The 22,966-nt window shown below is 41.2% G+C and overlaps 1 protein-coding gene across 2 annotated transcripts in view; it reads left to right on the top strand.

The window, feature by feature from the left end:
• LOC124594106 (vacuolar protein sorting-associated protein 18 homolog) overlaps positions 1–22,966 on the top strand; it is a 262,862-nt gene that overhangs the window by 64,604 nt on the left and 175,292 nt on the right. For both annotated transcript variants that reach the window (XM_047132457.1, XM_047132458.1), the window contains 2 exons: positions 8,441–8,552; positions 19,851–20,027. In XM_047132457.1, the coding sequence (XP_046988413.1) occupies positions 8,441–8,552; positions 19,851–20,027 (289 nt within the window). The remainder of the gene's footprint in view (positions 1–8,440; positions 8,553–19,850; positions 20,028–22,966) is intronic.

The following is a 22,966-nucleotide window of genomic DNA, read 5'->3' as shown; positions in this document are numbered from 1 at the left end:
TTTTACCGAGATTTTAGGGAGATGGATTTAATGTGTTAACAGAGTGACTGTCTCACCCATGTTTTTTGTAAGTGACATTTGACATTTCCCTGTGCCTTTATTTTAGCTCCTCTGTTTTACTTGTGTTTTAATCTCCTGTATAGTACCTTCTACTCTTTCTCTTATTTCGTAGCATGTACGATAACGTTCTCGTAATTTTATCCACATTCGTTTCTTTTGATGTGTGTAAGGGCACTGATATATCTCTCTCTCTCTCTCTCTCTCTCTCTCTCTCTCTCTCTCTCTCTCTCTCTCTCTCTCTCTCACACACACACACACACACACACACACACACACACACACACACTATTTCAGTCCTCTCACAGGTATGTCCTACCCCATCTACAGCAGGGCCAACTGTGAAAGCAGCAGCGAGGTCTATCAACTCAGCTGCAATCACTGTGGAGCATTCTGTGTGGCACTTATATGCTGTCTGACCTCTGCCAAGCTGTGGGCAGTAGACAGCTGGACCACTCAATTGCTGAGTGTGCCACCCAACTCGGTATGCTCTACTTCAATGACTGTGTTATGGCCTGTGCCATCTAGATTCTTCCCACGAACACCAGTTTCTCTAAATTGCTCAGGTAGGAACTCTCTCTGCAAGATATCCTTTGTTTCCATAACCTCCCTAGCCTCAACCTTCTCTAGTCCTTGCCCTCCACCTGCTTCTATCCCCTTCCCTGTTGCCAATCCAGTCTTACACGTGCCTCGGACCCCTCCTCCCCCCCCCCCCCTGCCCCCCTCCAGTGCACCTGCACTATTACCCTTTCTCCACTATTACCCTTTCACTTCCATCCACTGCAGCCTCCCGATGCTGCCGCCGGCAGCCCGCTGTAGTGTCCCTGTCACATCCCTACGCACTGCCACATGCAGCTTACAGCATCTTTCTCTGTCCATACCCTGCTGTCTCTCCCTCTCTGTCTCACACCTCTTCCTCTTCTGTAGTGCCACTACTCAGTCCATCTGAGATTACTACTCACCGTAGTTGAGCCTCAGCACCTGGAGTCAACAGTGACTGGCTGTGTGTGTGTGTGTGTGTGTGTGTGTGTGTGTGTGTGAGGGGGGGGGGGGGGCGTCTAAGAGAGGTGGATGTGTTGGCAACACTATACAGTTCATCCCCTGAAGGTAAGTACTGAACAACAATTTGGTCCCACAATTTAATAGTTTTTTATTGATTTTTTTCTTTAATACAATTAATATAATATAATACCTGAAAAGAAAGTGAAGTACCTAGAAAACATGGTCAGATACCAGTGTAGCTTCGTACACATTCACACCATCAGTAGGTATGTAAACATTTACACATCATCAGCAGGTATGCAAATTATTAGAGTTGCAATTCTCTATGATAGGAAGAACAGCTACCAGACTGTATTAGTGTTATTGTATAGTGCTGTTACCAGGTGTGGTAGGGTATTAATAGTATCAGATATTGAGGGAGCTCTCTGAAAGACATTAAGATGCTGCTTATTTATGTGAAGTGGTTTTATCAGCACTTGATAGAGTTTGAAAGGGGCCTCATTTTGGGTCTTCATGGGCTGGTCGAATCGTACAATATCCAGATTTGTGGTTGTGGTGTTGTCTGTAGAGCGAAGTGCAAAAGCAAGGTAAGCACCTTGCACTGAAATCATGGAAGAGTATATTCCACATAGAATGATGTGTCCGGTAGATACAAGACTGGGAGGGCACTCTACATCTACATCTACATCTACATTGATACTCCGCAAGCCACCCAAACAGTGTGTGGCGGAGGGCACTTTACGTGCCACTGTCATTACCTCCCTTTCCTGTTCCAGTCGCGTATGGTTCGCGGGAAGAACGACTGTCTGAAAGCCTCCGTGCGCGCTCTAATCTCTCTAATTTTACATTTGTGATCTCCTCGGGAGGTATAAGTAGGGGGAAGCAATATATTCGATACCTCATCCAGAAACGCACCCTCTCGAAACCTGGCGAGCAAGCTACACCGCGATGCAGAGCGCCTCTCTTGCAGAGTCTGCCACTTGAGTTTATTAAACATCTCCGTAACGCTATCACGGTTACTAAATAACCCTGTGACGAAACGCGCCGCTCTTCTTTGGATCTTCTCTATCTCCTCCGTCAGACCGATCTGGTACGGATCCCACACTGATGAGCAATACTCAAGTATAGGTCGAATGAGTGTTTTGTAAGCCACCTCCTTTGTTGATGGACTACATTTTCTAAGCACTCTCCCAATGAATCTCAACCTGGCACCCGCCTTACCAACAATTAATTTTATATGATCATTCCACTTCAAATCGTTCCGCACGCATACTCCCAGATATTTTACAGAAGTAACTGCTACCAGTGTTTGTTCCGCTATCATATAATCATACAATAAAGGATCCTTCTTTCTATGTATTCGCAATACATTACATTTGTCTATGTTAAGGGTGAGTTGCCACTCCCTGCACCAAGTGCCTATCCGCTGCAGATCTTCCTGCATTTCGCTACAATTTTCTAATGCTGCAACTTCTCTGTATACTACAGCATCATCCGCGAAAAGCCGCATGGAACTTCCAACACTATCTACTAGGTCATTTATATATATTGTGAAAAGCAATGGTCCCATAACACTCCCCTGTGGCACGCCAGAGGTTACTTTAACGTCTGTAGACGTCTCTCCATTGATAACAACATGCTGTGTTCTGTTTGCTAAAAACTCTTCAATCCAGCCACACAGCTGGTCTGATATTCCGTAGGCTCTTACTTTGTTTATCAGGCGACAGTGCGGAACTGTATCGAATGCCTTCCGGAAGTCAAGAAAAATAGCATCTACCTGGGAGCCTGTATCTAATATTTTCTGGGTCTCATGAACAAATAAAGCGAGTTGGGTCTCACACGATCGCTGTTTCCGGAATCCATGTTGATTCCTACATAGTAGATTCTGGGTTTCCAGAAATGACATGATACGCGAGCAAAAAACATGTTCTAAAATTCTACAAGAGATCGACGTCAGAGATATAGGTCTATAGTTTTGCGCATCTGCTCGACAACCCTTCTTGAAGACTGGGACTACCTGTGCTCTTTTCCAATCATTTGGAACCCTCCGTTCCTCTAGAGACTTGCGGTACACGGCTGTTAGAAGGGGGTCAAGTTCTTTCGCGTACTCTGTGTATAATCGAATTGGTATCCCATCAGGTCCAGTGGACTTTCCTCTATTGAGTGATTCCAGTTGCTTTTCTATTCCTTGGACACTTATTTCGATGTCAGCCATTTTTTCGTTTGTGCAAGGATTTAGAGAAGGAACTGCAGTGCGGTCTTCCTCTGTGAAACAGCTTTGGAAAAAGGTGTTTAGTATTTCAGCTTTACGCGTGTCATCCTCTGTTTCAATGCCATCATCATCCCGTAGTGTCTGGATATGCTGTTTCGAGCCACTTACTGATTTAACGTAAGACCAGAACTTCCTAGGATTTTCTGTCAAGTCGGTACATAGAATTTTACTTTCGAATTCAATGAACGCTTCACGCATAGCCCTCCTTACGCTAACTTTGACATCGTTTAGCTTCTGTTTGTCTGAGAGGTTTTGGCTGCGTTTAAACTTGGAGTGGAGCTCTCTTTGCTTTCGCAGTAGTTTCCTAACTTTGTTGTTGTACCACGGTGGGTTTTTCCCGTCCCTCACAGTTTTACTCGGCACGTACCTGTCTAAAACGCATTTTACGATTGCCTTGAACTTTTTCCATAAACACTCAACATTGTCAGTGTCGGAACAGAAATTTTCGTTTTGATCTGTTAGGTAGTCTGAAATCTGCCTTCTATTACTCTTGCTAAACAGATAAACCTTCCTCCCTTTTTTTATATTCCTATTAACTTCCATATTCAGGGATGCTGCAACGGCCTTATGATCACTGATTCCCTGTTCTGTACATACAGAGTCGAAAAGTTCGGGTCTGTTTGTTATCAGTAGGTCCAAGATGTTATCTCCACGAGTCGGTTCTCTGTTTAATTGCTCGAGGTAATTTTCGGATAGTGGACTCAGTATAATGTCACTCGATGCTCTGTCCCTACCACCCGTCCTAAACATCTGAGTGTCCCAGTCTATATCTGGTAAATTGAAATCTCCACCTAAGACTATAACATGCTGAGAAAATTTATGTGAAATGTATTCCAAATTTTCTCTCAGTTGTTCTGCCACTAATGCTGCTGAGTCGGGAGGTCAGTAAAAGGAGCCAATTATTAACCTAGTTCGGTTGTTTAGTGTAACCTCCACCCATAATAATTCACAGGAACTATCCACTTCTACTTCACTACAGGATAAACTACTACTAACAGCGACGAACGCTCCACCACCGGTTGCATGCAATCTATCCTTTCTAAACACCGTCTGTACCTTTGTAAAAATTTCGGCAGAATTTATCTCTGGCTTAAGCCAGCTTTCTGTACCTATAACGATTTCAGCTTCGGTGCTTTCTATCAGCGCTTGAAGTTCCGGTACTTTACCAACGCAGCTTCGACAGTTGACAATTACAATACCGATTGCTGCTTGGTCCCCGCATGTCCTGACTTTGCCCCGCACCCGTTGAGGCTGTTGCCCTTTCTGTACTTGCCCAAGGCCATCTAACCTAAAAAACCGCCCAGCCCACGCCACACAACCCCTGCTACCCGTGTAGCCGCTTGTTGCGTGTAGTGGACTCCTGACCTATCCAGTGGAACCCGAAACCCCACCACCCTATGGCGCAAGTCGAGGAATCTGTAGCCCACGCGGTCGCAGAACCGTCTCAGCCTCTGATTCAGACCCTCCACTCGGCTCTGTACCAAAGGTCTGCAGTCAGTCCTGTCGACGATGCTGCAGATGGTGAGCTCTGCTTTCATCCCGCTAGCGAGACTGGCAGTCTTCACCAAATCAGATAGCCGCCAGAAGCCAGAGAGGATTTCCTCCGATCCATAGCGACACACATCATTGGTGCCGACATGAGCGACCACCTGCAGATGGGTGCACACTGTACCCTTCATGGCATCCGGAAGGACCCTTTCCACATCTGGAATGACTCCCCCTGGTATGCACACGGAGTGCACATTGGTTTTCTTCCCCCCTCTTGCTGCCATTTCCCTAAGGGGCCCCATTACGCGCCTGACGTTGGAGCTCATGGGGAGAGTGGCAGTGTTGGAGGTTGAAGGCAGGTGCTGTAGGGGAAATGCCGAGCACTGGAGGGGAAGTGGTGCCCTAAACTGAAGCTTGCACTCACATTTTTAGTAATATTAAGTGCAGCCCCTCCACGCCCACACTTGCACGGTTACCATTCGAAAAGATCTCCTGTTACCTCTGCTTTGGTTAGTATCTAGAAAGAATTCTGCTGAAAATGCAATAAAAGCAGTAATTTATTTTCACCTTACTTGTGAACCATATGTAACTTTCAGAGAAATGTTATGAGTGATTTTGGGTAATAAAACCTTCATTTATCTTGTTCTCATGTTAAAATTTGCTTTTTTTTTTTGCTAAAACACAACAGTGTTTGAAAAACGTCATGAGAGAATTCTTAAACTGTGGTTTATTAAGTTTCTTAAGTGAGAAACTGAAGAAAAGTAGGGCCAATAGCTTATGAAAAAGCACGTTCAAAAATAAAAGTGTAATGTCTTCACTCATGCTGCTCCAAAACTCACAGCATTTCTGTGGCCCTTGAAAAAGTGTGTAGCTAGTGGAACAGCATGGTAGATAACGAAGTTTTGCATAATAACCATGTGGAAAAATACTCTCCTCTTTGCATGCTATCATTTGCAAAAATCTCAGTTGGATATCTCAAACTATTTATGAAATATGAGAAATGTTGTGGATATTTCATTTTGGCTTTATGGCTGGCAAGTGCACTGCAAATGAATGTGCTACATCAGATCAATTTTCTCAAGATTGGTGACAGATCGAGATCTCCATCCAAGTCTAAAGAAAAATTCAATTACCTAAATTTTGTACACAGCAACTTATTATGTGATGTGCACCAAATGGAAGATCATAGCGACCCCTAGTTTTCATTGCAAACTTTTTAAATTTTACATGGTGCCTTTCTTGAAAGCAGATATCACAAAAACAATTACAATTAATGAAATGAGGGACATGTCATCATGAAGCTGACATATAACACTAAAAGTAACACAAAAATGAAATTTTTGTACCAAATAGTTTCTGTAAAATCCTTTGAGAAAGATTGCAGAGCCAATTGTGTCATCACAGGGCACAGCTGACTGCCAAAAGTGAGCAATCAATATTGGCCTCCTCTTCTGAACAAACAAATGAACTCCCCCAGTGCTTTGTGTGAAAATTGGTCACTGCGGTTTGGCCACTATATTGTGCACAGACTCTACCTTTGCTGCATGCCACACCAATGACTGAGAAACTGTAATGTAGCCATATCTCCTAGAGCTATGCTACACGATTGCAATGGCTGAGCAAAGGAACACTCATTCCAGTTTGTAGCCAACGATCAAGACTACAACTTCGTCTTAAGTATGCCACCAGTGCGTTAAATGTCATAGACAGAAATTGATGTGGACACTATGTTAGTTATTCTTGCAAAATTGTCTATATCATGTGCTACTTTTAATATTCAGAAACAGTTGTAAATATTCAGAACTTTCCTGTGGAACTGGATTGTACAATGTTAAGTAAATCTTCATACCTATGTTGCAATAAAGTGAACTAATATTTTATGTGTTATAGTTCCTCTCAATCTCCTCCCAGAGCAAACCAAAGAACTCATCATTGTGCCGGCAAATGTAATTTCATATGGCAGAACAGTGGGACATCTGCATGTGACGGTGGCCTGATGTTGGACTGTATGGGAATGTGAGGGCAGGTATACTGATCATCAGGGTTCCAGTTGACCACATCTGACCACAAGAGAGGATTGCTGTTTTGTGCATCAAGCACATCATAGCCCCTTCACATCTGTGCCTGCCATGTGAGAACAAGTAATGGGCCCTCCGCAACATTCTGGGTAGTCTCGCTCCAGTAGTCAGAGACTAGGAGCACCTGGATCAGGGAATTACTGTTCCATGCATAGGCTGCCATTAACAACACAAGAAACGGCTGTGTTTGGCGGGGACTGCTGACGAATGACGTCGCATTGTGCTCACCAATGAATTGGATTGCTGCACTAACCCAAATGAACATCATCAGCTAGTATGGTGGCTACCTGGGGAGAAATTCCATTCTTCCAATGTTTTGGAGGGGCTCAGCAGTGTTACTTTTGGCATCATTGTGTGAGGAGCCATTGGGTATGACTTCAGTTTATGGCTGGTAGTGATTGAGAGAACCCTGATAGCACACTGGTTTGTCACAAACATTCAGCATCCTCTTGTGTTGCCTCTCATCTGACAGTATCTTGGTGCCATTTTTTGACAGGCCGATGCTCGTCAACATGTGGCACATGCCTCTTGTACTGTCCGGATGATACCAACAAGATCCCCAGATCCATCCTTGATAGAACATTTGTGAAATCAGGTCACATGTCAACTCTGTCCTTGTGTCAGTACCCAGGATATCGAGGACCAGTTACAACATATGTGGGCCAACTTTTCTCAGAAGAGAATACAGCAGCTTTATGACACCTTTCCCAAATGGATCATAGCATACATCCAGACCAGAGGGGATGCAACGTAATGTTGACAAGTGGGCTCATACTACCAAGTTCCTTGTAAATCTGACTCAGTTCTGTAATCACTGAAACATCATCACATTCCTTCTCAACCTATGAGTCTTCAATTCATTTCCTCTTCTCCTTGTGGGTGCTTCACCTTTTTTTGCCAGACAGTTTATCTCTTAATAGACATGCCACTTTTGTCACCCATCAGTTTTACACTACACAATATTTGAAATGTACAGATACTGTTAATAGGAATGACCATTGACAGACTAAAACAAACACACACATACGTACATACACACACACACACACACACACACACACACACACACACACACACACACACATACAATTTAAGGGGAAAATGTTATGAAAATGGTTGGTTACCACTCACCATAGAGCAGAGATGCAGATAGGCACAACAAAAAGACTGTCACAAAATAAGCTTTCAGCCAACAAGGCCTTTGTCAACAAGCTTATTTTGTGACAGTCTTTTTGTTGTGCCTATCTGCAACTCAGCATCTCTGCTGTATGGTGCATAGCAACTATCCATTTCATAATATGGTTACATACCCTCCTGTATTTTCCATTGTTTGGTTAAGGGGAAAATGGATTCACACATTGAAGTTGTGAGTTAATTTGTTCTGTTTATGATTAGAACCCACGGAAGAGAACCAGTGTGTTCTTTGTTTTGTTACTACTTTTTTAAAATTTGGGAAAGTGACATGATAGCACTACCATGATTTTTATATTGTACGAATGAACTTGGTCTTGACATATACATGTTGAAATCTGCTATTTTTCAGATATGAGAAGAGTGCTATCCGTTATGCAGAAACACATTCTTCATTTGAAGAAATTGCTCTGAAATTTCTACAAGCTTGGCAAATTGAAGCATTGAACACATTTCTCAAGAAGGTAAACTTCATTTCATTGTTGCTTACAGCCAGCTAGCTCCTTTCAAATATCTGAAACTCTGTAGTATTTGAATTCAAATATCTGCCTGCTGCAGCCAATAATTTATCAACTTGCATATGAGAGTATGCCCCACGAGTCAGTATCCAACTTCCACATTTCAGTACCTCTTTTTTTGTTCAGCTAAACTTTACTGAGACTTTATTTTAAACTCTGTGGCACTGATACTGATAAGATAAATGATAACATCAGAAATTATGTTGGTAATAGAGATTAAGGTTGTTTTGAGACACATTTTCTCTCTCTGCTGCTAATTGGTATGAGCAATGAATTTCTGTTACACTTTATTTCAGAGTGAGAATTTCTAAAGAAACCTAAATTGCTACTATGCTAACACGTGTGTCCTGTCATGGAGACAGGTATAAAGAAACCTAATTACTATTCTTCACTGAAAGCAGTTGTATTTTCACAGTAAGCCAAGTGTAATATGGCCAGACCTTTCACTCTCATTTGTTAATATATTTTTGCAGCTGTCGGACTGAAGTTCGATGGCTTTACTGAGAGAATGCAGTTTGTTAGGAAACAAACCTCACCTTGTGCCTAATATGTACACACCTCTTGCACCGTTTGAATATTAAAGTTGTTTAGATTAAAAATGGAAAATGTCACTTTGAAATATAATAACAGTACAAGTCAATTTTTTGTTTTATTGCCCTTTTGGCATGTTAAACACTTCCCTAAAAATGCCTAAACTTATCCAGTCGTGTGTTAACTGTTAAGCTTGTTTCACAATCACTCTGCAGTAACTATTGCTACATAGCATTTCCACATTAATTAAACAGATAATCACTGATCATGGAAGCCTTTTCATTTACATTCTACTATCAATATGTTCCTCCACAAAAGTTACTGATTAAAAAGCACAATACTGTTTCAACCATAAATCTCATGCACATTTCTGCGAAACAACAGTGTGTCTCAAACACTTTTCGTGTACAGACCAACATAACAGTTGGAACTCTCATTTATACTTTATAGCAAATTTCCCGTACTGTTTATCTGTGACGCGGCTGCACATGACTGCTCCGTGATGAAGGCTAACAGTGACTCTGTCGCACACACCAAGACAATGCATAGCCACTACTGCTGGGGCATTGTTGACATTATTCAGCAAAGCAATACTCTGTCCAGGGAAAAGTCCTGCTCAGCTTCGAAAATTCCAGAAGACAGCGATAAGTAAAGAATACAATATAAGTATGTTATGATATCAGAGGTAGCAGTACTCCTCACATCCTCGCCCGCCCCCCCCCCCCCCCCCTCTCACCCCCAATAACATCTTTTCAAAAAAGTGAGAAAAAAGGTTTTTGGAAACCCAAAAAGAAATAGAAATCCTACAGAAATTTTGGCCCCGCAGCAAGATCGCCATGAAAACAAATAACCAGATGTTGCAAGTAACCCAATAATGGCTCATTCCTCTATTATTATACTATAATACATTAAAAATATCAGCCACACCTCACACTGCCTTAACCTCATATCAAAAATTTACAGTTGCTTATATTTTGGTTAATGTATGTGACAAGTGGGCAGTCAACGCTCATAGAAATGAAACTGGATGACGGCAAAAGGAGAGGGGGGGGGGGGGGGGGATAATATGAGGTGCTATTCAAAATTTTCGGGACTGGTGCTGCCATTTGTTGAAAACCTTACCTTTGGATTAATGGTCACCATCACCCTCAAAGTAGTTCCCATCAAGTACACACCGGTCCCAGCACTTCTGCCACTGGTAAAACGTTTTCTGGAAGTCCTGTTCTTGGAGGGTGTTTATCACCGCCAGCGATGCTTCTCCAATCCTCTCTAGAGTGTTGAACCGACAGCCTTTCAACTTGAGTTTCAGTTTTGGGAATAGCGCAAAGCCGCAAGGTGCCAAATCTGGCATGTACAGTGGGTGGGGTACAACCGTCATGTTGCTTTTTGCCAAAAAGGTCCTGGTGAGCACGGATGTGTGACAGGGTGTGTTGTCATGATGCAGCAGCCAGTTCCCTTGATGCCAATGTTTGGGCCATCATCACCGCATGTTTTCACTGTTTGGTTGGGTAGGACAAATTCTTTGTGCACAATTCCCTTGGTGTCAAAGAAAACGATGATTATGCTCTTCACCTGTCTTGCTTTTTTGGGTCTTGGAGAGCCCAGGCTCTTCCACTGACACACACACACACACACACATATGGCTCATGCTCTGTCCCCCAAACACTTGTTGAATCATTGCAAGGGTCTCTGTAGCACTTTTTCCAAGATTAGCACAGAATTTGATACACACGCGCTGCTCTGTTCACGGATCCATCATAAAATCGCCACACACCAAACATAGAGTATTACAGAAATCACTGTGGACACACAACACGTCCTCCTAGCTGTAAACCACTCTGCACACCGACTCATCAGATATGCAGCTCTCGCCACCTAGTGGTGCAAAGATCTACTGCTCCTACTTTCCAGATGGCAGCACCAGTCCCGAAAATTTTGGATTCCATCTTGTATATCAGAATTCCTTTGTACGTCAATTAATGTTCTGTGGCATACAACTCATGCCAATAATTAGTTTTTCCCAGTAAACAGGATCATATGTTACTATGATAAAGGCACATTCACCAAGAACTGTAGACATTACGTGCAAAGATTATGCAAAAGACAGTGCAATTATGATTTCATCAGTTCTCAAACAATTTAAAATTTTGTATACTTTTCTTTTCTCTAGCTCAACATCACTGAAAAAACTTCTTTAACTGTAATAATGTGTGACTTTCAGCCGTACTTCCATAAGTCAAGCAATTACGCTGCCTCAACTGTTCTTTAGTTACAAACAGTGATCAGTGTATGTAAAAAGGATGTTGTTGTATGTATAACTGCTTCTCAGTACATAGAAGAAATTATTAAAATCCAAACTATAATAATAAACTGGAACCTAATTAGTTACCTAATGTGGTACAGTGTCTTACAACAGTGCATCAAATGCTATGTCATTACACAAATGGTAATCAAATAATTTTGAAAAACTTGCCGTAAAAATCAAGTATATTGACTATCGCAGCATTTATGTAGGTAATGTAAGACAGGCAAAGAATCTGGTTTTTAAATTTGAAAATGCATATTTAACATAAAGAAATTAAAGGTAATGATTAGTTAGCTGAAACAAACGCTTGCAAACACTTACATAATTGACATATTACTTTTTGGCACAACACTTCGAGCAATGTTCACACTCAGTGACAAGTTGCTGTAGCAACTAATTTTGAGATTTCTATTCCTACTGAGGCACCAGGCAAGTGTGGCAATTGTCAATTGTTGCACAGTAATCGGCAGCACAGTTGAAGGTTGCCAATTCTCACGTCATAGCAACAGGCAGCATGGGTATTGTCTTAGTCACTGGCTATGCAGAAGGCAGGTCAGTAGCGGGTGGCTGTGAGGTTGGACAGCAGAAAGTGAAGGAGATAAATGCACAGTTCTACTGTGCCGTTGAGTCTCAGTGGAAGCAGCAGGGGCAGGGTGGTGCTGGACACTGGTCCTGGACTCCCTTTCTTGGCCACTCATGCAGTCAGCATGTGAACAAATAGCACTGAGAATCTATATGCATGACAACAAAACCAAAATGTGCATAGCGTGTAACACTCCTACAGTGTTGGAATCACAAAAGGCCAAAAGAAGTAAAATATCCCTGTTCATTATAATGACAGCCTACATCATTGCTAGCATAACTCATTTAAAGTATTTTACAACAAAGAATACAGAATTACTAAATAAATCACTGTTGATGAATATTTGACAGTTCATTTATTTGTGAGTACCAGTCTTTCTTTTTGTAGGTCTACAACGTACACAAATGCACCAATGTCAATCTCCTCACTTTCTCCATCCATTTCCTCTTCCACTGCATAATATTTATGTCCTTATGAATGTTGATATAAGACAATATGCCATTTCATTTCTGCCTATTCTCCTTAGTGCCTTTCCATACACTCTCAGTTGACGTTAGCTAATACTGTGTCATTCCACCTCTTCCTGTTTCTGTCTGTGAGTCAACAGGCCGTAATTATCTCATGCGTATTCATATCTTCTCTCGTTCTTTTCCTTGCTTTTCCTCTTGACTCCCATTATTTCTTCTCTCTTGTGCTTTGTGCTAATCAATGTAGTGCCAGCTCTACAGTTACCATTACTGATGTAGGCAGAAGACCACAAACTTTAGCCACTGCATCACCCTGCATAAAATTCGATTTTTTTATACCATACTTCAAAACACCGATTTCTTCTTAATTCCTTTCACAAAATTTCGCAATACACTTCGTCATGTCTTCTACTAGTAAGGATCAGAATTTAAACTCACTTCTTTCATGCTTATACTGAAGAACTTTTCCAAAAACATATTGTCAAATTCTGTGTACAACAAACTTTCTTCTTCTTACTTTCCAGACAACATATCTTCAAGTTTCTTCTTATGATGTAACAAACCCTTATACTTTGACAACACATCTGAATCCATACTGAAAATGTTAGCATGTGGTTCAGTACTGTGACCATCTGACCATGTACTAGTTTTGTTATTGCTGTAGTTGGCACTCTGCTTGATTTGTTAAGTTCAAAACTAGGTGTTTCAGTTAACAAGTCAATGTTGAAAGTAGCTTTTCTGATTGTGACTATGTAGGTAATGGAAGTTCTTTAAGAGTAGTTGGTGCATTTTGCATTTCAATACACCATCTGTGTGTTCCTCTTTTTGTCTCTCTTCAGACGTGTTCACTATTTCCTCTGGAGCCTCCTTAAAGGCAGATTTAATTGCTTCCTAATTCCTTCAAGATTTCTTTCTGACTTTTTTAAAATTATTGTGCAGTTTCCTCCTAAGATAGTTTTATTGCCTTCATTGTTACTATAATTATGTCCTCGGAATGTAAATCTTTGAATCCTACCGTATCATGTTCTCCTTCTTTATCAAACTGATATCCAAGAAACTGATATTTGCCCCATTTGTGATGACGTTTTTTCACCTGAAAGTCAAAAGGTACAAAACACAAGTCTAACTAACTTCTTCCATACAAAATTTTTCACAAGCAAATAATTCAAAAGTTTCACCTAAAGCAGTAATTTCAAACTAAATAAAATTGGCGTTATTGTAATACTTGCGTTTGTTACTGTGACTGTTGATTGGTGTACTGTGGTGTGATGCTGCAAACTGTACCTTTTGTGTTGCTGAGTTGGTCATCTTGAACCACTGCAATTCTAAATGTAGATTTCTGTTTCACATATGATTCTCTCAGTGATGGTGCACTCCTGTTATTCTCTCCACATGTGGACACATCGCTCTGTTGTTCAATAATAATTATTACATACCATCTCACCAGTCTTCACCAAAAAAGCAAATGTCTGCACATGATTTGCCAAATGTAAAGAAACCTAAGTTGCTACAATGATAAAGTATAAAATGTGTCCTGTCATGGAGACAAATGTAAAGAAACCTAATTATGTATTATTCTTCTCTGAAGAGCAGTTGTCTTTCTGCGGCAAATGAGGTGTAATGTGGCTGTACCTATCACGCAAATTTGTTAAGATATTTCTGCAGATACCAGACTCAAGTTTGATGGTTTTACTGGAAGAACGCACTTCACAATCAGATAAACATGACCATGTGCCTCATAACTTGTTTTATCTCATCATATGGTTTCTCAATCTCCTCCTCATCTGTGTAGCTAGTAGGCATATAAACTTGTACTACTGTGATCGGTGTGGTCTTTTTGTCTATCTTGGCTACAATAATGCGTTCTCTATGTTGTTCATATCTGCATTCTTATTTTTTATTCATTATTAAACCTACTCCTGCGCTACCCCTATTTGATTTTGTATATGTAACCCTGTGTTCACATGACTGGAAGTCCTGTTCCTCCTGCCACCAAACTTCACTAATTCTCACTATATCTAACTTTAACTTATTCATTTCCCTTTTTAAATTTTCTATCCTACCTGCCCTATTAAAGGATCTGACATTCCACACTCTGGTCCTTAGAATGGCAGGTTTGTTTCTCCTGCTAATGACATCCTCCTGAGCGCTCCCCACCCGGAATCTGAATGTGGGACTATTTTATCTCTGGAATATTTTACACAAGAGGATACCATCATCATTTAACCATGCAGTAGAGCTGCATACCCTTGAGAAAAATTGCTTTCAGCTGTTCGCTGTACCAGCATAACAAGGCCGTTTTGGTTGATGTTGCAAGGCCAGATCAGTCAATCATCCAGACTGTTGCCCCTACAACTACTGAAAAGGCTGCTGCCCTTCTTCAGGAACCATATGTTTGTATGGCCTCTCAACAGATACTCCTCTGTCTTGGTTGCATCCATGGTACGGCTGCTTATATCACTAAGGTGCGCAAGCCTCCCCACCAAGAGCAAGGTCCATGGTTGAAGGGGGAGACCCAAAGAGCGAAGAAAAGTAATAATTCATGGTTCCATATTTATCAGAAAGCTTAAAGAAAATATCTGACAGTGAAGAGAGATTGTTTTTCAGTAACTTAACCTATATTTGGAAGATGGACTGGACATAATGATCTACCAGAGGACTTGCAAGAAGGGAACTACGTCTTCAAAAGAGTGATGATATAACAGTGTACAGAAGTGGAAAAAATGTCTGGTTATGGAATGGTATTCACAAAATCTGACACAAGATGATTGCTACACTTGGTGCCATTTCTAAGAAGGGAGAAGGAAGTTATGAATTACCTTCCTTTATAGGGAGAAAGTGACAACTGAAATTAGGTAATGGAACAGAATCCACTGAGAAATAAGTTACTGCTGAACATTCCCAAACACATGTTGTTTTAGAAATTTTACTTTGCTCTCATACTGTTGCTTCAGTTTGACAGCTCTCAAAGAACAGCAGCCACAAGAGGTTTTATTTACCAGCACCACAAGGATCATTTGGATGCGTTACAGACTGGCAAGAAGTCACAAAAAAGTGATTTGCCAACAGTCACTTTGACATCATATGTCAATAACACCAGTCAATAACCTCTACTTAGATGGTGAAAGTAATTTCCTTCAGCATTTTTCATTGAAAACTACTATGAGAGAAATATATATGAGTGTTGCCCAGAAAGTAATGCACCACAATTTTTTTTCTCAGTCGAAAACAGTGCTATGAAACCAAAATGTTATGTATGTATTATTTGAAGTCTTCTGAGTGAGCACACCAAGTTTCCGTCACTTCCAACAGATAGTGTAGCTGCAGGACAAAATGGCGTCTCTAGGTGATATTGGTTACAAGCAGAGTGCTGTCATTGAATTTCTCACTGCAGAGCAAGAAACTGTGAGGAATATTCACAAATGCTTGTGCAAAGTCTATGGAGCATCTGCTGTCACCTGAAGTACAGTTAGTTGCTGGGAACAGAGGGTGAGGTCATCAGAAGGCGGTTCAGTGGGGCTCTACAATTTGCAGTGGTCGGGGAGACCGTCAATGGCTGTCACACCTGGCGTGTTGCAGGCAACTGTTTTTGGGCCATTAAAGGATGCCATTTGTTGAAGACATTTTGAGGACGATGAGGAGGTGATTCACACAGTGAAGCACTGGCTCCGCCACCAGTACAAGGGTTAGTGGCATACATGCCCTTGTTTTGCACTGGAGGAAGGGCATATAATTGGATGGCGATTACATGGAAAAATAGGATGTGGAGATAAAACACCATTCTTTTGTGTTTGTAATTCTCATTATGTTCAATAAAGAATTGTTGAAGGAAAAAAAATGTGGTGCATTACTTTCTGGGCAACCCTCCTACTGGTGTTTTCTTCTAAACTTGTGCATCACAGTGACCTCACAGCTTCGATCATAGTGTTCATCCTGCAAGCCCTCAGATGTTATGTTCAGTCAGTCTAGTATTTAATTTCTCACTTGCCAGTCATTGTGTTTAGTGACAAATTGTGAGTATAATGTGAGATCCCTATTTTACGTATGTGTAGGGTTGTAGAGAGGTTTGAATTTATGAAGGTGAGTGAAACAGAGATGCACAGTCAAAAGATGATGTGTACTACATGATGCATCACTCAATAACATAATTGTGCCACTTTTTCCCTTCATTTTGAGGCAATGAGAACATATAGCGCTTATTTTTTGTTACTGTGTGTGTGGTGATAACAATCTTGTCACTGAAGTATTTGCTGCAGCTGATAGGTAGGAAACTTCTAAAGTATGACATGAATAAGTAAGGGTGAAAGTGGGTGGGTGGCGCACACACACTTTTCAGAAATTTCTTCCTTCATATGCATATTGACCATAGGAAATGACCAATTAATGGAGGTAAAAAAGATAAACCTGTATTTACTATGCAGTCCATAAGAGTACATCGGGTTTTCAGTTATGAGTGAGACAATGTGGCTTTTGTGCTCTGTTTAATCTGTTGACATGTAACTAATTTGCTGAGGGAGAAGTAGCAAAGAGGTGTGATACAAATGTGGCACAGGTATACTTGCTCTGGTGCACCTGGCACAATATGAAATGGAGGAGTGGATTGGGAAGGGGGATACAACAGCAGAAGAAGGAGCCTGTGTACAGGAGATTGTGAGTAAAGAATGAGTGAAGAGGGGCATGGGAATGGCCTAGACGATGGGTGTAGGACAGCTTATTAGAAATTCAGGCCAGGAGGCATGCAGGACTGAAGGATGTGTTGTAGGGACCATTCCTAACTATGGAATTCAGAGATCTAGATTTGGGTGGAAAAGGGGGGGGGGGGGGGACAGATTGCAGGATTTGTGTAGCAGCCAAGTATGTTGTGTTCACCATGCTGTTCTGCCAATAATGGTGAACTCTACTCTTGGTCCCAGTTTGGGAGTGGCCATTCATACTGGTGGACAGATGGTTGGTGACCATGCCAACATAAAGGGTTATGCAGAAGTTAAAGAAGAGCAGGTATGCCCCTACCTCTGATAGTGTAGGAAATGCTTGTGATAAGACTGGAATAATGTGTACTGGGTGTACGGATAGGACAGTTTTTGCTCCTGAGTCTCCACAGGTGTATACTTATGTGGCAAGATAGTGGGAGTGGATGTGGCATAAGGATGAATCCAGATATTTCTTCAGTGAGTGGTAGAATACCACTTTGAGTGTAGTGTTGACTGTGGGTAGGATGTTGCTCATTAACGAGTATGGTGACTGATATTCAAAACCTTGGCAATGGATGTGGTTAAGTTGTTTTAGCCCATGATGACATGGGGTTTGATGCAGGTACTTCCGTGCAGCTGGTTTGTAGTAGCAGTTGGAGGATTAGGGTCAGGTATGGACATGGGATAGGAGATCTGCTTTGAGGGTAGAATATGTCTGGAAAGACCTTTGAAAGACCTGTAGCATACTGGGGAAGGTGTAACTCATCAGTACAGATATGTCATCCAGGCATGGCCAGACTGCAAGGGAGAGACTTTTTAATGTGGGAAAGATGACATGAATGAATATGGAGTAGTTGTTCACAGTGGGCATGATGTGTGCAGAGTTTGCAGAGCTCTATCAGAGAGGTGTGATCAACGTCCATGAAAGTGGCATACTGGGCAGAGGAGGACCAGGTGAAGTAGTAGTAATAATAATAATAATAATAATAATAATAATGATAATAAAGATTTTATTGTCTTTAGGCCATTACAGCAATTGACAACGTCAAATGAAGATACAATTTATAATACAGTGTGATAAGGTATTGACTACTGAAATAATTTAGCTTATATTACAATAAATGTACAGTTGGTCATCTGTTGGATTACTGCATTTTACAGTTGAAGAATTCATTGATATCATAGAACAGGCGGGCAATAAACCATTCATGAAGTCTTTCTTTGAATGTTTGTTCAGGAAGATCCTGTATAGCATGTGGCAGGTTATTAAATAGTTTGTGCCCTGTGGCTTCATAGCTATTTATTGATTTTGATAATCTGTGGTAAGGCGTGTATATATGTTTGATGCTTTTTGTGTTTTAACAATGTACATTTTCTCTACGTTTCACACCTTGTAGGTTCTTCTTCGTAAAGATTAAGACATTGTATATATAGAGGTTTATTACTGTCATAATTTTTTGTTTAGTAAATAAGGGTTTGCAGTGAGCCTTATGTGAAGAATTTGTAATTATCCTAATGGCTTTCTTCTGCAATAATAGGATGTCATGTATATGACTACAGTTACCCCACAAGATAATGCCATAGGATATTATATTTTGGAAAAATGTAAAATAAGATGATCTGATGTATGTTTCAGGTACACAATTTCTGAGTTGTCTTAATAAATAAATTACTCTAGATAGCTTACTACTAATATAGTTTACATGTTGGCCCCAGGATAACTTTTCGTCTAAATAAACTCCCAGGAATTTAACAGAACTAGGGTCATCAGATAGTGGCTTGTCTCTTAGAGTGAAGATTATCTGCTGAGTTTTATTTTCATTTAGCAGGAAACCATTTGCTCTGAACCAATATGCTGTGTGAGTGTATTTTCAGCACAGGTTTTAAGATCATTAAGATTGTTACTGCTATGAAGAAAAGTCGTATCATCTGCATACAATACAGTGGTGGATCTAATAAATGAGGGGAGGTCATTGATCATTATCAGAAACAGGAAGGGGCCCAGTACAGATCCCTGAGGCATACCTACTTTAACATTTTCCATGTTTGACAGTGTATGGGACAGAAGGTGTTGAGGCTGTGAGGGTATAGGGATAGATTGGCCCTGTACCTGATCACGAAGATATCACAATTAACCCAAAAGAGACATGGGGTTTATGGTTGTGTGTGGCTAGGAAAGCATGATGTAGACCATGTGAAAGAAATCAGTGGTGATTACAGTATTAATTGTTCTATATTAATGGGATGAAAGAGAAAGAGAGAAAATATACAACCTGTGACATACTGGAAATATTATTCCAAGTTTACTCGTACTTATTCACTGTCGTTCATCTATTAACAGCAGCACTCTTTTTTAGTCATGTCTTTAGATGAGGAAAAAGTTTCAAAGAAGATTTCATTCATTCTTGTGAACTAAAAAAATTTTTGGCATTGTATGTTCCTTTTTTCTCAATGTTTGCCACTTGATATTATCCAAATCATGGATTAAAAATCTTTTGACAAGTAGTTTTTCTAAAGGTTGACTTGCAATTTTTATAGAGTCTGGTAGAAAAATTAAGCCATTTTTCTCTTAAAACTGTTGTCACCCTTTTGAGCATTCCAGCAATATCTGTTGCAGTTACACAATTCCTGTTGCAACTTATCATATTATTTCTATATTTGTTGCAGAAATTGGAAGGCCTGAGGCCTCAAGACAAAACACAAGTCACAATGATTGTAATGTGGGTCCTGGAACTCTTTCTTAACCAGTTGGGTTGTTTACGTGATGAAGGGAAAGAGAGAACTCAACAGTACAGCAGTTTGCAGAAAGAACTAGACAGTTTCTTAAACCAACAACAAGTACAGGTAAGATATACATCACCTCTGAAATATTCTTATTTTCTTGAATTCTCTTCGCTTCAGCTTCAGTGCACTAGGAAAAAAGAATGCGTGGTGGTATAATATTGTAATTTTCAGTCATTTCCATTTCAGTGTCTTACAAGTAGAAAGTGGTCATGTGTACTAAAAACAGGTTCCAAGTACTTCAGCCCATCACCTTTAACAATTTGTGACTGTTTAAAAGCAACGCTATGTTGAGAATATTCACGTACATAAATTTTTCCAAATTTTTCTTGTGCAGGGAGAACGGATTATACTGTTGCAGCATAGTGTGTCCCTGTTCCCAGTGACATATACACACATCAAAAAAAAGTTTTGCATCACCTCTGTTCTGGGAGTTCTGGAACCTGTACAGAAAACTGGAATAGAGATCAACATAAACATCATTTCTGCCCTTTTTATTGTGAAACAAAACCACACATTGCATGTTGTACCACCATACAGCAAGACCATTAGAGGTGGTGGTCCAGATTGCTGTACACACTGGTACATTTAATACCCAGTAGCACGTCCTCTTGCGTTGATGCATGCCTGTATTCATCATGACATACTATCCACAAGTTCATCAAGGCACTGTTGATCCAAATTGTCCCACTCCTCAACGGCAATTTGGCATAGATCCCTCAGAGTGGTTGGTGGGTCACATCATCCAGAAACAGCCCTTTTCAATCTATCCCAGGCATGTTTGATTTGGTTCATGTCTGGAGAACATGCTGGCCACTCTAGTCGAGTGATGTCATTATCCTGAAGGAAGTCATTCACAAGATGTGCACAATAACGGCGCGAATTGTCATCCATGAAGACGAATGCCTCGCCAATATGCTGCCAATATGGTTGCACTATTGGTCAGAGGATGGCATTCATGTATTGTACAGCAGTTACGTATTGTATAGCAGTGAACATCGGCCCCACATAATGCCACCCCAAAACAGCAGGGAACCTCCACCATGCTGCACTCACTGGACAGTGTGTCTAAGGCGTTCAGCCTGACTTGGTTGCCTCCAAACACGTCTCCGACAATTGTCTGGTTGAAGGCATATGCGACATTCATCGGTGAAGAGAATTTGATGCCAATCCTGAGCGGTCCATTTGGCATGTTGTTGCGCCCATCTGTACCACGCTGCATGGTGTCGTGGTTGCAAAGATGGACCACACCACGGATGTCGGGAGATATGTTGCATATCATGTAGTCTTATTGCGCACAGTTTGAGTTGTAACACGATGTTCTGTGGCTGCACGAAGAGCATTATTCAACATGGTGGTGTTGCTGTCAGGGTTTCTCCAAGCCATCATCCATAGGTAGCGGTCATCCACTGCAGCAGTAGCCGTTGGTCAGCCTGAGTGAGGCATGTCTTCGACAGTTCCTGTCTCTCTGTATCTCCTCCATGCCCGAAGAACATTGCTTTGGTTCACTCTGAGACTCTTGGACACTTCCCTTGTTGAGAGCCATTCCTGGCACACAGTAACAATGCAGACATGATCGAACCCCAGTATTGACCATCTAGGCATGGTTGAACTACAGACAACACAAGCCGTGTACATCCTTCCTGGTGGAATGGCTGGAACTGAGCAGCTGTCGGACCCCCTCCATCTACATCTACATTATTATCTGCAATTCACATTTAAGTGCTTGGCAGAGGGTTAATCGAACCACAATCATACTATCTCTCTACCATTCCACTCCTGACCAGTGCGGGGGAAAAACGAACATCTAAACCTTTCTGTTCGAGCTCTGATTTCTCTTATTTTATTTTGATGATCATTCCTACCTATGTAGGTTGGGCTCAACAAAATATTTTCGCATTCGGAAGAGAAAGTTGGTGACTGAAATTTCATATATAGATCTTGCGGCGACGAAAAACGTCTTTGCTTTAATGACTTCCATCCCAACTCGCGTATCATATCTGCCACACTCTCTCCCCTATTACGTGATAATACAAAATGAGCTGCCCTTTTTTGCACAGTTTCGATGTTCTCTGTCAATCCCATCTGGTAAGGATCCCACGCCGCGCAGCAATATTCTAACAGAGGACGAACGAGTGTAGTGTAAGCTGTCTCTTTAGTGGACTTGTTGCATCTTCTAAGTGTCCTGCCAATGAAACGCAACCTTGGGCTTGCCTTCCCCACAATATTATCTATTTGGTCTTTCCAACTGAAGTTGTTCGTAATTTTAACACCCAGGTACTTAGTTGAATTGACAGCCTTGAGAATTGTACTATTTATCGAGTAATCGAATTCCAATGGATTTCTTTTGGAACTCATGTGGATCACCTCACACTTTTTGTTATTTAGCGTCAACTGCCACCTGCCACACCATACAGCAATCTTTTCTAAATCGCTTTGCAACTGATACTGGTCTTCGGATGACCTTACTAGACGGTAAATTACAGCATCATCTGTGAACAACCTAAGAGAACTGCTCAGATTGTCACCCAGGTCATTTATATAGATCAGGAACAGCAGGGGTCCCAGGACGCTTCCCTGGGGAACACCTGATATCACTTCAGTTTTACTCGATGATTTGCCGTCTATTACTACTCTAATAGACAGTGCTCATGCATGGTCATTTACATGTTTGGGTGGGTTTAGTAACATCTCTGAACAATCAAAGAGACTGTGTCTATGATACAATATCCACTGTCAACGTCTATCTTCAGGAGTTCTGGGAACTGGGGTGATGCAAAATTTTTTTTGATGTGTGTTATTTTTCTATTTACATCAGTTCCTCCCAATTCCATTTTTTGTTCCTCTTCACACTGTCTCCCCATACTCCACACAACTACCTTCCACACATACCACGTTGCTACATTCCACCTCCCCACACCCCTCCTTATCCACATCCCTCCCTTGCTCATCCTTCCCTCCACATGCCCTTCCTCCCCACATCCCTTCCTCCTTACATCCCT

The sequence above is a fragment of the Schistocerca americana genome, chromosome 2, assembly GCF_021461395.2.
Source record: "Schistocerca americana isolate TAMUIC-IGC-003095 chromosome 2, iqSchAmer2.1, whole genome shotgun sequence".
Taxonomy (NCBI): domain Eukaryota; kingdom Metazoa; phylum Arthropoda; class Insecta; order Orthoptera; family Acrididae; genus Schistocerca; species Schistocerca americana.
This window is presented reverse-complemented; position numbering and strand designations above follow the sequence as displayed.